The 17383-nt window shown below is 49.7% G+C and overlaps 1 protein-coding gene and 1 pseudogene across 1 annotated transcript; one reads left to right on the forward strand and one right to left on the reverse strand.

The window, feature by feature from the left end:
- Window positions 1-265: 265 nt before the first annotated feature.
- Window positions 266-9951, reverse strand: AP2S1 (adaptor related protein complex 2 subunit sigma 1). The gene is made up of 5 exons (XM_028529567.2): window positions 9795-9951; window positions 6740-6889; window positions 1393-1506; window positions 835-894; window positions 266-642 (listed from the first exon to the last, which is right to left on the reverse strand). Exons 1-5 carry the CDS (start codon window positions 9795-9797, stop codon window positions 541-543), a joined length of 429 nt encoding a protein of 142 aa, XP_028385368.1. The 5' UTR covers window positions 9798-9951; the 3' UTR covers window positions 266-540.
- A 6624-nt stretch (window positions 9952-16575) lies between these two features.
- On the forward strand, window positions 16576-17266 carry LOC114511209 (annotated as a pseudogene).
- The last annotated feature ends 117 nt before the right edge of the window (window positions 17267-17383 follow it).

A 17383-nucleotide genomic window follows, 5' to 3' on the forward strand; every position in this document is an offset into this window, starting at 1 on the left:
CAAGTCAAGGCGAGTCAATGCTTAGAACAATGCCTGGGAGCACTCAGTGCTCTGAGGTGCTAGCTACGAACATTAATATTTCAGTGGCAAGTGCTGGGTTTCTAAACCTGTCACCCCTTCCAGTCTTGGGGGCCCTCCGTGGGCAGGAGCTGGTGTGAACCGGTCTCCTCAGCACAGTGAGGAGTGTTTGTTGACTGACTCACTGCCGCACCAATGTCAGGCAGTGCTGAGTGCCTGTGGCTCCCCAGGAAGACGGACACGAGGCTGGGTGGGGACCACAGGTTTATTGGGGGCTCCACGCACGCACACTCACAGCGTCACACAACAACACAGTTACTTGACACACGCAAGGGGGCCTCCGCCCACAGCTGGGGCCCAGAGGCAGTGGGGTGCAGTCTCCTCCCTTGTGGCCCAGACCCAGCTGGGTGCCTTCCTCCTGGGCAGCTGGGGGAGGGGGCTGCTGGGTGGGCCCCAGGCCTGGGACGGGGGAGTGAGCAGGCAGGCAAGATGGGGAGGCCGGGGCGAGGGGCCTTGCAGCCCTCACTCTAGCGACTGCAGCATCAGCAGCTGCTTCAGCACCTTCGTCTGGCTGGTCTCTCGGATCTCGCCGGCCAGGAACATCTCGTCCACGACCGTGTAAACCTGAGTGAAGGGAGGTATGGGGAGACCCGGTGTGAGGGACAGCGTCCAGATGCTGCTCTGCGCCTGGGAGCTGGGGGCTCCGAGGCCCTGAGCCAGGCAAGGGGCACCAGCAGAAGCCCCGGGCAGCCCTGGAGGTGGCACCTCCCTCCCCTGCCTGTGGCACCCGCAGCCCCATCTTCCAAGGGGGCCCACCTTGTAGAAGTTGAACACCAGGTCCAGTTCACAGACGTTGTGGAAATATTCGTTTAAGACCTGAGAGAGGAAGACAGAGGTGGTGAGAGGTGGGCAGGGAGAGACACACACACAGAGACAGGAGCAGAGGCCATGATGGCAGGAAAACACGGAGACCAAGGCGGGACGGAGAGGAGGGAGCGAGAGAGAGGGAGACGGAGACAGAGGTGGTGAGAAACTGAGAGAAACAAGCACTAAGATCAGACAGTGATAGAAGAAGGTGGCAAAGAAGACAGGGACCGAGGCAGAGGGAGAAAGAGACGAAAACGAGACGCACAGGCAGAGAGGGGTGGGGACGGAGATAGATGGCGGCAAAAAGACAAGAGTGGGCTAGCACGGGAACACGGAGAGAGACAGAAACAGTGAGGGGGGTAGAGAGACAGAGTTGGCCTGCTGCCGAGGGGAGACAGAGGGGAGACCGAGGTGGTGTATACAGGCTTCGAGAGAGGTGAGAGCTGGTCCCAGTAGCAAAGGCCGCCCGGGGGCCCCCCCCACCCTCCCTCTGGTGCATGCTCGCACCTCCACGAAGTTGTGGATGGCCTCCAGGTAGGCCAGGTTGTTGTCGTTGACGTCCACGCAGATGCAGAAGTAGAGGCCAGCGTAGCGTCGGTAAATGATCTTGAAGTTCCGGAACTGCGGGGCAGAGAGGCTATCAGGGACAGGGCATGCCCAGGACCCAGCGAGCAGGGCAGAGTCGGGCCAGAATGTTTAGTTCTTCATTTCTCTCATGGTGCCCGAGGCTCTGCTCTGTGTCTGGCCCTGTGCTGGGGACACAGTGATGATGGAGACTGGCCTGGCTCTCCCCTCCTGGGGCTCAAAGTCCAGTGGTGACAGAGTCAGCCTCAGACATCCCCAGAGAGGGCAGGGCTGGGTTGTGGAAGCCTGGAAGAGGGGGCTGCTAACTAAGCCTGGTGGTCTAGAGGGCTTCCTGGAAGAGGAGGCACCCGACCTGAGATGTAGAGGATGAGCAGTGATGAACAGGCAGGAATGTTCCAGGCAGAGGGAACGGCTTCCACAAAAGCCCAGAACCAAGGGGGAGCCTGGCGTGTCCCACAGCATCCATCCCACCTTTCCGTGGCTCCCTATTGCCTCTAAAGAGTCAAATTCTTTAGCCGAGAACCAAGTCATTCATTCATTCATTCATTCATTCCACAAACACTGCCTGAGCATCGACCGTGGGGCAGGCTCTGTGCCAGGCAGCAGAGTCACCACTTGTAACCAAGACCCTCCCAGCCTCGTCCTTAACTGAGCTGTAATATAACGTCTACAGTAACACACACACAACGCAGGAGCAAATACGCGTGGGTGGGGACGTGGACTCCGATTGAACGTGTGTGGGAGCAGATCAGGAGACAGGCAGACACACACACAGACACAGGCGGGCATGCTGGACTGCAAAGCTCACAGAGCTCGTCCACGCCAGGAAACCGCAGCGGCTTGTCGGGCAGGGCTGTGGCGCCACCTGGCAGCAGCCTCGAGGGCTGACAGTGTCCTGGATTTTATTCTTCTTTCCCAGCCTATCCTTTTTTTGCTCGTTTCTAACATCAGCACCATGATGCCTGCACAGAATCCATGGATTAATAAGCATGCATCAGGGTGCATACTCCGCTTTTCTTTTTTAAGGTTTTATTTATTTAGGGAGAAGAGAGGGGAGGGAGAAAGAGAGGGAGAGAAACACTGAGGTGTGAGAGATACATCCATTGGTTGCCTCTCACATGCCCCCTCCCCAACCTGGGACCTGGCCTGCAACCCAGGTGTGTGCCCTGATCCCTGACTGGGAATCGAACCAGTGACCTTTTGGTTTACAGGACAACGCCCAGTCCACTGAGCCACAGTGGTCAGGGTTCTGCCTCTCTTTTTTAATGGATACAGATTGTGATCATGTGGTTGAAGACTCCTGCTCTGGGGAGAGGGTTCAGGAGGGGAGGCCAGGGCAGGAAAACTTCATCTGGAGAAGTTCCCAACTGCCCGTCTTAGCAGCGGGCTATCGGTAGGGCTCAACCCTTCACGCCACTCTTCTTCCTGGGACACTCCCTCTCCTTCGGACACCCTGCTGGCTCCTTCCTCAGCCTCACCTCTATGATTCAGTCTCAGGGCTGCTCAGAGGCCGGCCCTGCGCCCCCACGTCTCCTGCTGCCCACTGAGATAGGTCTCTGCCTGTGGGCTGCAGTGGGGCCCTCTCTGAGCTCCTCCAGCCCCCGGAGCCCTGTCCCAGCCCCGAGCCCTCCAGCTGTCACTGTCCAGCGGCAGGTCTGTCTGTCCGTGGACAGTGAGCTGCAACGGGGAAGGCTGGGGCTGTCACTGTGTCCCCAGCACTATCCAGCACCGCGCCGGACATCAAAGCACTTGGACATAGGTGCTTCAGTGTACAGAATAATGTCCCCATGCCCCCACCTTCAGGGATATCCACACTCTAATCCTAGGAGTCTGTGAACTCTCCCGTGACGTCATATGGCAAAAGGGACTTTGCAGATGAGGTTAAGCAAAGGATCTTGAGGTGGGGAAATGACCTTGGACTGTCTGAACGGGCCCACTGTGATCACAAGGGTCCATATGAGGGAAAGAGGAAGGCAGGAGAAATGAGTCAGGAGATTTGAAGATGCTACGCTGCTGGCTCTGAGGAACCCCGGCGGCTGACAAGGCAAGGAGATAGATGCCTTCTACCCTGGAGCCTCCGGGAGCTGGCCCTGCTCACGCATGTCAGGCACTGGACCTCAGGAACTACTAGTTCATGTCACTGTACACCACTAAGTGTGCGGTGGATTGTTACAGCAGGAACAGGGAACTAACACCGGTGCCGAGGAATGTGCATTAATGAATAAACAAGAGGAAGAAGGTTTCAATGGCTGGGCCTTCTGGCTGGCTATTTGTCCCCTTGTTCCCCTTCACAAGTCTCCTCCTCCCGGAAGCCCGCCCTGACCTCAATCTCGTAAGAGAGACATTATTTAACATCTCCCCCTCATGCTATGCTCCAGTTTATTGGGGGGAGGGCCAATTCGCTCATTCCCCACTGCACCTCCTCCAGGAAGCCCTCCCTGACCCCCTGCTGGGTCAGGTGCTCTCCTCCTACCAGGCTGCTCCATCCTAGCCCTGCCCAGTCTAGGCTGGCACTGTCTGGACACAGGCAGTGTCTGTGTCCCTTACCGGGCTGTCTCAGTCCCCACTGTGAGCTGAGCACAGGGCTGGCCACAGAGAAGGCATGTAAGGAATGGTTGCAAACAAATGCACAAATGAACAAATGAACGTGTGGTCTGGATCAGGAGGAAACTAGGATCTGAGGCTCAGGCCCTGGTGTCATTCTGACCAGCAGGCCTCCTGGAGTGCCCCCTGTCCCTCAGAGGTCCATTCCCAGCACTCTGCATGGGACCCAGCACAGCACTGGCATCAGGGTGCCTGAGAGTGGGCACCCCAGCGTTCCTGCGCCCCCTGTTCTGCAGCCACACTGCTCTCAGCAAGGCCACCAGTGACCTCCACTGGCAGCAGCCAGGGGCCAGCCCGTCCTCCTGCTGGACATGCTTTCCCCTCAGCTGCTGGGACACCCAGCTCTCCTGGCTTCCCTCCTCCTCTCCCACCTCCAGCTCTGACCTCTCCTCGTCTCTGCTCACCTGTCTATCCTCACGCCCCTGGTGAGTCTTGCTGCTCCCTCCCGGATGTCTCCATTGGGATGGGGACAGATCGGCACCTCACCCCTGGTCTTCATCTCCACCTGCTCTTTCCAAAGCCTGTCCTGTCTCAGAAAATGACAGTACTGTCCTGTCAGTGGCCCTGCTCCCTCTCACACTCCATATCCAGTCCTTGGCTCTCCCTCCAAGTCTTCTCGCCACCCCCATGGCTTCCACGCCAGTCCCCGTCGCCTGCAGCAGCCTTCCTGCTCCTTCTGCTTTTGCCCCCTACAAAGGGCTCCGCCCAAGTCCCTCTTCACCTCAAAACGTCACTCAGAGGCAGGGCCCAAGTCCTCCCACAGCCTACAAGGCCCTGCACCATCTGCCCCTGATGTCTCTCTGTCCCCACCTCCTCCCGCCCCTCACTCCACCTCAGACAGGCCGGCCTTCTTGCCATTCCAGGCAGGCCCCCGTGTGTTCCTGCCTCAGGGCCTCGGCACCTGCCCCTTCCCCTGGCTTGGAATGTTCCTCTCTCAAGTATCATGTCTTTTCCCCCCTTTAGTCCTTTAGGTCTGGGCTCAGATGTCACCTCTTCAATGAGGATTTTCTGAGCAGGCCATTCAAAGCTGCATTCCAACCCCAGGGCACATACCCCAGCGCTTCCACCCCCCACAGACTCTGCGTTCAGGTCCTGGCCCCTATGCCCGCCTGACTCCCTGTGTCTTCACCACCGGCTGAGGGCGGGGCTCAGTTGTATCTGTTAAGTCTGCTGCAGTGTCCCCAGCGTCTAGGACAGCGCCTGGCACACAGCAGCCTCTCAATAAATATTTGTTGGATTCTGCAGGACAATCAATCAGCCTGGTGTCTTAAACGGACTAACACCAGGGGAATTAAAGGTGGAGATTTCTTGATGAAGAAACCGAAGAGACACAGCAACCACAGCAAGGTGAGACCTCCAACTGGCTTTGAACCATCAGCATTGACAACGTATGGGAAATTTAAATGTTCAGTGGGTAATAGAGTAATATTAAGGAAGTATGATGAATTCTACCAGGTCTGCTAATAATATTGTGGCAATGTGCCCTGGCCAGGTAGCTCGGTTGGTCGAAGCGTCATCCTGTACACCAAAAACATGAAGGTCCGACTCCTGGTCAGGGCACACACCTAGGTTGCAGGTTCCATCCCCAGTCGGGGTGTGTATGGGAAACAACCGATCAATGTTTCTCTTTCTCTCTCTCTCCCTCTCTCTCTCCCTTCCTCTCTCTAAAATCAGTAAACATATCTTCAGGTGAGAATTTTAAAAAACTTTAAAAAAAGATTTTGTTTATTTATTTGTAGAAAGAGGGGAAGGGAGGGAGAAAGATAGGGAAAGAAATATCAATGTGTGGTTGCCTCTCACATGCCCCTTACTGGGGACCTGGCCGGCAACCTGGGCATGTGCCCTGACTAGGAATTAAACTGGGAACCCTTTGGTTGATAGGCTGGCACTCAATCCACTGAGCCACACCAGCCAGGGCAGGATTTAAAAAAAAAAAAATACTGTGGCAATGTAAAGAAAGGTCTTTATTTTCCAAGATGTAACCTGAAATAACATGTTGACTATAACTTAATTTCAAATGCTACTGTAAGGGATGGTTTGTTATAGTATTCTCTATAGTTTTGGGTGTTTGAACATTTTATAGTGACTTTTAAAAGGCACCTAAAAGCCCTGAACAGTGTGGCTCAGTTGGTTGGAGCATTGTCCCATAGAACAAAGAGTCATAGGTTCAATTCCCAGTCAGGGCACATACCCAGGTTGTGGATTCGATCCCTCGTTGGGGCACATACAAAAAGGCAACCAGTTGATATTTCTCTTTATCTCCCCTCCTCTCTCCCTTTCTCTCTCTCTCTAAAAGTAATGAATGAATGAATAAATAAATAAATAAATAAATGGCACCCCCAAATTCTTCAGCCACCCCCAGAAAGAGAAAAGGCAAAATATTAATACTAATTAAATCTAGGCAGTGGGGCCATGAATCTTCAGTCAACTTCTCCCTCCCTGTACTGATCTATATGTCTGAAAATTTTCACAATGCCAAGTACCATAAAAAAGGGAGACTGCGAGCCAGGAGCGTCTTGGGTGAATGAATGAATGAATGAATGAATGAATCTGGGAAGGAAAGAGGATCTGAGGGGCTATAGCATGCACAGGCTGAGCTGGGCAGGAGGGGTGAAAGGAGGTAGGGTGGCATGGGGGTTGGGGGGTGGGGGCGGGGGTCCATCACCTCCACAAAATTGGTGTGCTTGGCATCTCGGACAGTGACCACAGCGTGCACCTCCTCGATCAGCTTCTGTTTCTCATCATCATCAAACTGCATGTACCACTTGGCCAGGCGCGTCTTACCTGCCCTGTTCTGGATGAGGATGAATCGGATCTGGGGGCAGCAAAGGGAGGAGGAAGTGAGAGAGGCAGGGAGCAAGGGACAGGGCTACACACACCCACCAGCTCCACCCATCCCCACCAGGGAGAAAAGATGCACACCTCCCTGCTGCCTGCCTTCCCCAGGGCCCAGCCTGGCTGGCCTGGCCCCCTGCTCCCATCCTGGGTCCCTCCAACACCCCAGAGAGTGATTACTCTCTCACAGAGCAGCCACCTCGGAACTCCAGGGTCCCGATTCCGAGGCTCCGCCACCTCCTGCCTGCCTGACCTTGGTCAAAAGATCTGCCTCCCCAAGCATCCATTCCCCCCCTACCCAGGCAAAACAAGTTTCCTTAGAAGATCCATCTTATCAGGCTGTTGTGCAGGTTAAATAAGTTTATAAAGATAGTTCAGTGGCGTACACATAGCAGGCATTCAGTAAATGTTGGAGTTTCAGGCTTTTTTGGTAGGAGTCCCGGCAACATCAACTTCTTTCTACTTATTTTTAAAAATTGAGATATAATTCACATACCATAGACATGCAAAATGTACACAGTTCAATGGTTTTTAATATATTGATACAACAGTGCCAAAATCGCCACTATCCCCACCCATTAGCAATCATTGTCGCCCCTCAGCCCACAGCAACAACTAGTCTCTCTGTCCCCATGTGTTTGCCTATCCTGGAATTTCCTGTAAGTGGGATCACACAGCGTGTGGCCTGTGTCTGGCTTCTCTCCCTCAGCATGACGTTTCCGAAGCTCATCTGTGCTGCACCTCGGACCAGCACTGCATTCCTTTTTGCGGCTGAATAGCACCCTACATTATGGCTAGACCTCATTCTGTTTGTCCATCTGTCCGTGGGTGGACATTTGGGTTGGTTACACTTTCTGGTGCTTACAAATAATGCTGCTATGGACATTCATGTACAAGTTTTTAGGTGGTCGTAAGTTTTCACTTCTCTTGGACAGATACCTAGGAGTGGAATTGCTGGGTCATACCAAACTTTTTCAGGAACTGCTAAGCTATTTGCCAAAGCATCTGCCACTTCTTAAGTGTCTTAACTGCTTGGTGCCTTAGTTTACCCACTTAGAAAATAGGGCCACGTGAGGCTGTGATGAGGGGTGTACAATCTATAAAAAGTACCCAGAACGGTGCCTGGCTCAGATTATGAACACGGGGTCAGCCATGATCATCATCAGTGATGGCCAGAAATTGTGTGGGTTTTTTGATTCTGAAATGCCAGGTCAACTGTCACAGGACTACTGTGAAACTGAACAAGTGCTCAGCAGGCTGCCTATTACACTGAGCACTCGACAACATTAACTATGATTATGACCGAGGTGTATGTGACCAGGTGGCTAAGAACACAAACTCTGGAGTCTGAGTGAATCCTGGCATTGCTCGCTGTGTGTCCATGGGCAAGTCACTTAACTTCTTTGGGCCTTAGTTTTCCCTTCTTAGAATGGACATAATGAGAGTCCCTCCCTTATAAGGCTGTTGCACAGGTTAATAAACATAAGGGATATAGTACACTGACTAGCATAGACTATGTGAAATGTAAGTATTAGTTCTCGGTAGTATTGTAATTCATTATTTTGACTGAGAAAACCATGGCCCAAGTTCACCCAGCCAGGAAGGCTGCCTTAGGCCCAGCTCTACTTGAGGAAGGCACGCGTATGCCCATTTTATAGATAAAGAAACTGAAGCTCAGACAAAAGAGTCTCAGAGCCAGCAAGCAGAGCTGGGAGCCCAGGGACTTCGCTCTGAACACCCTTACCCTGCCTTGTGGGAGCCTCTACCCTTTCAGGAGAGTCCACTCTCTTTCCTGGGTCTCATTCTCCACATACTCTCCTCCCCTTGCCCAACCAATCAAGCGGGCTGGGAACAGGATATTACACTCTCCTTCCAAGAACCCCTTCTGCTGAGCCAGAGAAAACCACTTCCTAGCAGGACAGGGGTCGGAGCAGAAAGGAAATGGGCATGGGTGGGGGTGGGGTGGCTCCACACCAGGCAGGCTGTGGCTTGACACACAGAGTGGAGATATATGGGGCATTCGGAAAGGAGAGCTAGAAGCAACCCTACACAGTTGAGGGAGAGCTGTTCTGACACCCACCCGCATTCATCTCTTTTCCCGGCTCCCTGCCCAAAGAATCCTTTCTTATGATTCAAAGCCCCATCCCAGGGGTCCGGTGCCAAATCCAACACCCAGTCCTTGCTCCAAAAGCCCCATCCATCTTTCTCTCACTTCCAGGCCCACTCCGACCCCCCATCTCATCTCCCCCCATTGAAAGACCTGTTACATTGCACCCCATTCATTTCTATTATCCATTCCCCACTTCCAAGCCTTCTTCCTTCCCCTTCCAGCAGTTTCCCCGATTCTAAAGGCCCATCCCTGCAGTGGTCTACTTCCCAGTCTCTCATCGGTAGTACCTCACCCGTTGAAACACCACCTCTTCGCCTGCAATGCCAGCTTCCTGCCTCTAGAGACCCCTTCTCTTCTGTTCCGAGGTCGGTGACTTCTCTCATTCTTCTTCTACGCTCCTGCCATACTCCCAGAGGGTCCTCTTCTTGGGAATCGCCTTCCCCACCTCCAATTCCGTTTTCCTACCTCCAAGACATTGCCTCCCAGTTTCAAGCCCCACCATCACCTCCAACGTCATCCACTCGTACAGCCCTCTCCCCTTGCCACCTGATCTCCAATGACCCCTAGCCTTCAGAACCCCAATGTAACCCCCACACATAGAATCATCGCTCAGTTCTCCGGTTCCCGGCCTTTGATCGGCCCCAATGCCGACAGCCCGCGCCCGGCCCAGACCATCGTACAGCGACGGGGGCGCTGGTCAGTACCCGACCGAGCCTCTTTTTTTGCACGTGGACCCACCCTTCTCTAGTCCCCAACTTGAGCGTGCCCCCGTTACCATGGCGACCCCCGTCCGGACCCCAGCTGCCCTGGTCCCTCGGCGACTGGGCTGCTCCAGCTCCGATAGCAGTTGGGGGACCCAGGGCTAGAGCGGACTTCCGGCAGAAAAACCTTCTTGCTCTCTCGCGCACAGCCCGCTGGGAATTGTAGTCCGAAAATGGGTTTGGGCGTCCGGATGGCAAGCCGGGATAAAAAGACGGCCCTTCTTCCCGCAATGCTGCGCGACTGCCCGTTTTTCCCAGCGCGGGAATGCCTGCTAGGATTTGTGGGTGGGGTATTGGGGTCGGGGGGGGGGGGGGGGGGGGGCATGTCTCTCCGGAGGACTACAATTCCCGAAATGCGTGGCAGCCAGCAAGGTGAACATTGCATTCTGGGAAATGTAGTTCCACTGGCCCCACCTCCAAGGTGAGAAGGACATGCTGGGAATCGTAGTTTTAACTAAAAACTGCGGGCCAGGGCGAGGGTAGTAAGGACCTGGAAATGTTACTGCCTTTCTGTGCTCAACCAGTACTTTGTTTAAAATATGTTGAGTGTTTCTCTGTGGAAGACGGACAGTAGTTTAAGAGCGTGAATTTGGAAGCTAGAGTTGTGTGCAAATCCTGCCGTTGCATTTCCTAGTTGTGTGACTTTGGGCCAGCAACTTCTTTCAATTCCTCTGTAAAACAGGAGAGATCCAAGGGTCACCTCGGTATGATCGTTCAAAAGCTTTGACAAGTTTCGAAAGTACTTACCACAGTGCTTGACACATAGTAAGTGCTCAATAAATATCAGTTAACATCATAAGTTCATCTTTAACATACATCAGGTAGTTGGGGTCTTCTTACTTCCTATCCAGAGGAACAGTCTTCTTTAAGCTACTCGAATACACCAAGGGCTTTCCCAATTCGTGCCTTTACTTTGCGCTTGCTATTACTTGGAAGACCTTCCCCCGTTCATTCTAAATCTGACTTCTTTTCTTTCTTTAGTGTAAACGTTATCACCACAGATTGTTTAGAGGACCCTACACACAAAGTTTCCCTCCCCTTCTCCCAAAATTCTGTAGGCAAGCAGTTAGTTTATTTTTTAAGATTTTATTTATTTTTTTAGACATGTGGGAAGGGAGGGAGAAAGAGAGAAACATCGATTTGTGGTTGCCTCTCGCATGCGCCCATTGGAGACCCGGCCCACAACCCAGGCATATGTCCTGACTGGGAATTGAACCAGCAATCCTTTGATTCGAAGGCTGGTGCTCAATCCACTGAACCACACCAGCCAGGGCCAGTTAGTTTAATTTTAATAGGCTTTATTACAACTTGTAATGATTTCATTTGGTGCCTGTGTGTGGTCTAGATCTCCCATTACGTGGTAAGCTGTTGAGGGTAGCAACGTTGTCTGTTAACTGCATCCATACTACCTAGAATACAATATGGCCCACAGAAGCACCTAACAAGGATATTACTGTTGATACTGAAGGAAGACTTGCCCTAATAAAAACAAAGCATACCCTAGAACAATGTAAAGTGTGGTATTGACAGAAGAACCAACACAAAACTATTGAATAATTGCAATGGCAAAAAGAGGCCAGTGACCATTATTTGCCTACTCAGTCTCCAGTGGGGTTGGGACCTGGGTGAAGTAAGTAAGGTACCCAGGGTGGAAAATTTTAAAAGGCACTCACACTTAGGTGCTGGTCTAGCCCTCACATGAGCCTAAAAGTGAGCATTTCCTTGATGTTTGTTCTCTGGACACCTTGTTTGCTTCAAATTAGTCCCAACCCCGATCCCCAGTGCTTAGCCTAGTGCCTGGCACCGGTCTGGTGTTCGAGAAATATTTACTGAATAAATGAATGAACAGAAAGACAGACACTATCCCCATCCCAGACAGCACTCAGGGGAAATAGTTCAAGACATTATGTAAATTAAAAAAAATTACTTAGCAAACAACAGTTGACATTTTTTATCTCACACAGTTCCCGTGGGGCAGGAATTTGGGAGCAGCTTTGCTGGGTGGTTCTAGCCTAGAGTCTCTCATCAAGCTGCTTACTCAGAAAGCTGGCTGATGAACACTGGCTATTTGAAGGCCTCACCAGGGGGACCACTGGGCAAGGACATGTAAGTGTCCTAACGTGGCAGCTGTTTTCCTCACAGTGAATGATCCGAGGAAGGGCAAGGCAGAAGCTGCAATGTCTTTTATGACCTTGCCTCAAAAGTAACACCCTGTCACCCTGGGCAGTGTTGCTCAGTGGATTGAGTGCCAGTCTGTGAACCAGGGGTCACTGGTTCAATTCCCAGTCAGGGCACATGCCTGGGTTTCAGAACAGGTCCCCAGTAGAGGGCATGCAAGAGGCAAGCACACATTGATGTTTCTCTCCCTCTCTCCCTCCTTTCCCCTCTTTCAAAAAAATAAAAAATAAAAATAAATAAATACAATCTTTTTAAAAATGTCCTGCATCAGTTCAGTGATATTCCTTACATATTTCTCTGTTCCAGAATCCAATCCAGGGTCACAGGTTGCATTTAATTGTCATGTTCTTCACCTCCTCATTGCTTCAAGACATTAGCATTTTTGAAGAGCCCACATCAGTTATTTTGCAAAATGTCCCTTAATTTGGGCTTGCGTGAAGTTTCCTCATAATTAGATCTAGGTTTGACACTTTTTGGCGGGAATATCACAGAAGCAACGTTGTATCCTTCTCAGAGCATCCTACTGGGGGCATGAGATGTTGACCTGTCTCATCCTGGTTGAGATTGAGTTTGACCGCTTGGCTAATGTCTGCCACACTTTTCTTTTCAAAAGTTATATGATTTATATGATGCTAAAAGCATAAGCAACAAAAGAGAAAATAAATGAAACTTTGTGAAAACTTAAAACTTTTATCCACCAGAGGACACTATCAAGAGAATGAAAAGACAACCCATAGAATGGGATAAAATATTTGCAAAGTACGTATCGGATAAGGATTAATATCCAGAGTATACAAAGAACTACAACTCAACAACAACAACAAACAATCCATTTCAAAAAATGGGCAAGGGACTTGAATAGACAATTTCCCAGAGAATATCTACAAATGGCAATAAGCACATGAAAAGATGCTCAACATCACTAGTCTTTGGGAAATTGCAAATCAAAACTACAGTGAGCTACCACTTCACAGCCTTTAGGATGGCTCTTATTTCTCTCCACCCGCCCCCACAGTAAACAAGTGTTGGCGAGGATGTGGAGTAATGTGAACCTTCATACATCGGGGTGGGAATGTAAAGTGGTTCATCAGCTGTAAAAAACAGTTTGGTGATTCCTCAGAAAAGTTAAATATGAAATTACCAGCTGATCTAGCAATTTTATTACTAGATACATAACCCAAACCACTGAACACACAGACTTACCTAGATACTTGTACACCAATATTCATAGCAGTGTTACAGTAGCCCAAAACCCAATTGTCCAACAGCAGATGAATGGAGAAACAAAACTTAGTACATACACACAACGGAACATTATTTAACCTTAAAAACTAATAGCGTTCTGGTACATGCTATAGCATGGATGAGCTTCAAAAACTTCAGGTTAAATGTAATAAGCTAGACACAAAAGGACAAATGTTATATGATTCCATGTGTATGAGATACTAGAGTTTATAGAAACAGAAAGCAGAATGCAGGTTATCAGGGGCTGGGGCGTGGGAGGGAGGCAGAAAGGGAGTTACTGTGTCATGGGCACCGAGTTTCAGTTTGGTAGAATGAAAAAGTTCTGAAAGTGGACAGTGGTAATGGTTGAACAACATTGTGAATGTACTTAATGCCCTTGAACTGCACCCCTAAAAGTGGCTAAAATAGCAAATTTTATGTTATTCGTGTTTCAACACAAAAAAAATGTTGCACAATTCATGTTACAGAAATAGCTTCACATCTCAGTAGTCGCTCTCACTGATATAGTGTCTACTCTGTTTCAGATATTTTTCTAAGCAATTCATTTATTGAAACCTCAAAACAACTCTGTACGGTAGTACTGATGTTATCAACACCATTTTACAGACGAGGGAATAACTGAGGTACAGAGAAGTTAAGTAAATTGCCCAAGGTTACATTGCTTGTCAATAAATGGTAGAGCTGAGATTCTAGCTCAGGCATTCTGCCTCCAGATATGATGCCTCTAGCCACTATACCATACTGCATTCATGTAACGGTATAGATGAAAGAAAATACATTTCTGGAGAAGCAAGTGTAACAGGTTTGGGTTGTCCAAGGGAGACTGCATTTAAAATTTTTGCAAGGACAAGAAACTTATAAATTATTGTGTAATTAGAAATAATTAAACCCTGGCTGGTGTGGCTAAGTGGATTGAGCACATGCCTGCGAGCCAAAGGTTCACAGGTTTGAGTCCCAGTCAGGGCACATGCCTGGGTTGCAGGCCAGGTCCCCAGGGGGCGCATAAGAGGTAACCACACATTGATGTTTCTCTCCCTCTCTTTCTCCCCTCCCTTCCCCTCTGTCTGAAATTTTTCAGACAGAGGGGAAGGGAGGGGGGAGAGAGAGAGAGAGAGAGGGAGAGAGGGAGAGAGAGAGAGAGAAACATCAATGTGTGGTTGCTGGGGGTCATGGCCTGCAACCCAGGCATGTACAATGACTGGGAATCGAACCTGGGACACTTTGGTTCCCAGCCCGCGCTCAATCCGCTGAGCTACGCCAGCCAGGGCTAAATAAAATCTCTTTAAAAAGACATACTGTAGACTGCTCATAGCAGCACTATCCATTACTGCTAAAATGTGGTAACTACACAGATGCTCACCAAGAGCAAAATCGGTAAATACATCACGGTATTAACACAGTAGAATACTTACTACACGGCACTGAGAATGAACGATCTATATCTACACACAGTAACCTGGATGAATCTAGCAAACAGTGTTGATCAAAAGAGGCCACTTAGTATATAATTGCACTTATATAAAGTATAAAAACAGGCGAAACTAATCTACAGCCATAGAAGTAAGAGCAGTAATTCTTGTTGGGGGGAGAGGAGTAACTGATAGGGGACACCGGAGCGGGGCAGCTCCTGAGACACTGGTCATACTGCTTCTTAACCTGGGTGCTGGTTATGGGCATATGTTCTCTTTGTGTACACTTGTGATGATTTGTGCACTTCTCGATATGCATGTTATATTTCAATTTTTAAAGTTTACAGAAATTGAGAGGTTCATCATCCATTCTTCCATCGGATATTCCGTGCGTGCCCACTACGTGTCAAGAACTGGTTGTCAGACTCTTGGAGTGAATAATTCAGTGAATCCGAACCTTCCCGCCTCCTTTCTCGTGATTGGCTGACCTTCCTGGCCAATGGGGGAAGAGCTACCCGCTGTCCGACTTCTCCCAGGGTACCAGCGAGCTGTAGCTGCCTCAGATCGGATTGTAGGCGGCGCTGTGAACACACTTATGCGCTGGTCAATCGCAGGACTTGGTCCCCACCCTCTTTGATTCTTTCTCCTCTTCCTTTCTTCCTTTTTTTTAAAAAAAATATTAATTTATTGAATCGAGAGAGAGCGAGACAGCGAGAAGAGAAACATCAGCTCCTTGTGTGTGCCCTGACTGGGAACGAACCCGCAACCCTGGTGTATCCCGACGATGCTTGAACCAACTGAGCTACCCGCGGCCTCTGATTCTTCTGATTCTGAGAAATGGAGAGAAAATACACTCCAGCACTTCCGCCCTCTTTTCAAAGGTCTTTTGTCGGTTTTTCTGACTGTGCATCTCTCCCATGCATGTCAGGAGTCCCAGGTCCTTCCTCGTACCTATTCTACCTCTCGGATTGGTGTGACTCCCTGTCCCGAACATCAGGGCCTCTAGGGCAGCGCTTAGGAAAATCTTGGCAGCCGGCACTTATTTCTGTCGGATAATTGTTTACTCGGTTGTTTATTTATTCTGGACTAGAGGCTAGTGGGGTGTGCGGGGGCGGCTGCCCCCAGGGAAGCCTGCTTCCTGTGGTTGTCTTGCTCAGCTGACACCTGCCCTTACGCGCACTGGAAAGAATTGAAGAGCTGGGAGGACCTTTGTCTGTTCAGGGAAACCCTGCCTGAGCCCATGCCTTGTGCCTGGACCTGTACTAGGAACATCAATAATGACTGAAGGTTCCAGCCCTGTCCTCATGGGGCTCACAATCTGGTGGGAAAGAAAGACCCATACCCATCACTAGACAGGGACAACCCAGGGTGGCCAGGGCTTAGATGAAGACTCCAAGGGGCTGTGTATGGGGGCCTAGACAGGGACCCTGACCTAGCCTGCTAGATCAGGGAGGACCTCCTGGAAGAGGGGACATCTGAGCTAACATCTGAAAGAAGGGTAGGAGTTAGTCATTGGACAAGGTCTGTGTCTTTTTGGATACCATGCTTGTCCCCATTGTTTGCCATCATCCCCTTTATTTAGCATTGGATCCTTTCATTCACATCATTAACAAATATTTATTGTGGGCCATTTGCTAGACTGAGGACTAGCCAGAGTCCCTGACTTCAATTGGCTCACATATATGTGTGATGATAATGGTGATACAATATAGAACTTCAAACTCTGATACAGTGCTGTGAAGAATAAAGACTGTCCTCCATCCACTTGTCTGGCTTTGAATCGCAAATCCACCACTTACTAGCTGTGCAACCTCTCTGTGCATCGTTCAGTAGAATAACAACTATAACCTACTCAAAAGATGTTGTGAAGGATCAAGTGAGTTGTTTAAAGTGCTTAGAATGTTGCCTAGCATAAAATGCCCATTTTTTATTTTTGTTTAAGATTTTATTTATTATAAGGCTGCCGCGGAGATAGCAGAGTGGGGAAGTTGGAAGCTGTTGAGGTGGTGCCTCGATGTTTCGTATTGAGGGCCTCGCACCGAAGTTGGACCCCGAGGAGATGAAATGAAAGATGCGCGAGGATGTGCTTTCCTCCATACGGAACTTCCTCATCTATGTGGCCCTGCTGCGAGTCACTCCTTTTATCTTAAAGAAATTGGACAGCATATAAAGATTGGACTGCACATGTGAATGCATGATACGAAGAACCTGGTTATAGTTTCTGCTCTGCAAATGAACCTGCAAATGAATAGGCCCAGAAAGATGTAAGAGACTCTTTGACTGAATGGACATAAAACTTCTGCTTCTTACGAACAAGTTTGGTTGTGATAACTGACCTTCGTAGCTAAAATAGAAAACTATTTGGGAAGTATGAAAAGACATTTCTTATGTCTGTGATATTCAGCCTCCATGAATGTTGCTGTAATTGTAAATAATGTCAAATTCCATTTTCTAGCAAGTATTAATTATATAAGAATTTTGTCTGCAGTAGCCCTGTGTTGTCAGTCATTTCTGTTGACCTTTTTACTTCTGTCTGGAATGCATTCACTGAAGAGCTCCTCATGATTAGTTATGTTTACGAAAGCCAGCACACAACCGCAACGGCATTTAAGCACAGGACCATTAGTCTATATTTTTAATAAATGTACCAATTAGAAAAAAGATTTTCTTATTATTTTTAGAGAGGGGAAGGGAGGAAGAGAGAGAAACATCAATGTGTGGTTGCTTCTCACATGGCCCCGGCCCCCACTGGGGACCTAGCCCACAACCCA

This window comes from Phyllostomus discolor, chromosome 12, assembly GCF_004126475.2.
Source record: "Phyllostomus discolor isolate MPI-MPIP mPhyDis1 chromosome 12, mPhyDis1.pri.v3, whole genome shotgun sequence".
Classification (NCBI taxonomy): domain Eukaryota; kingdom Metazoa; phylum Chordata; class Mammalia; order Chiroptera; family Phyllostomidae; genus Phyllostomus; species Phyllostomus discolor.

Coding starts and splice junctions, on each gene's coding strand:
- AP2S1 (XM_028529567.2), bottom strand. Junction 1,507..6,739: donor AGCACACCAATTTTGTGGAG/GTGATGGACCCC, acceptor TCTGCCCCGCAG/TTCCGGAACTTCAAGATCAT. Junction 895..1,392: donor CCATCCACAACTTCGTGGAG/GTGCGAGCATGC, acceptor TTCCTCTCTCAG/GTCTTAAACGAATATTTCCA.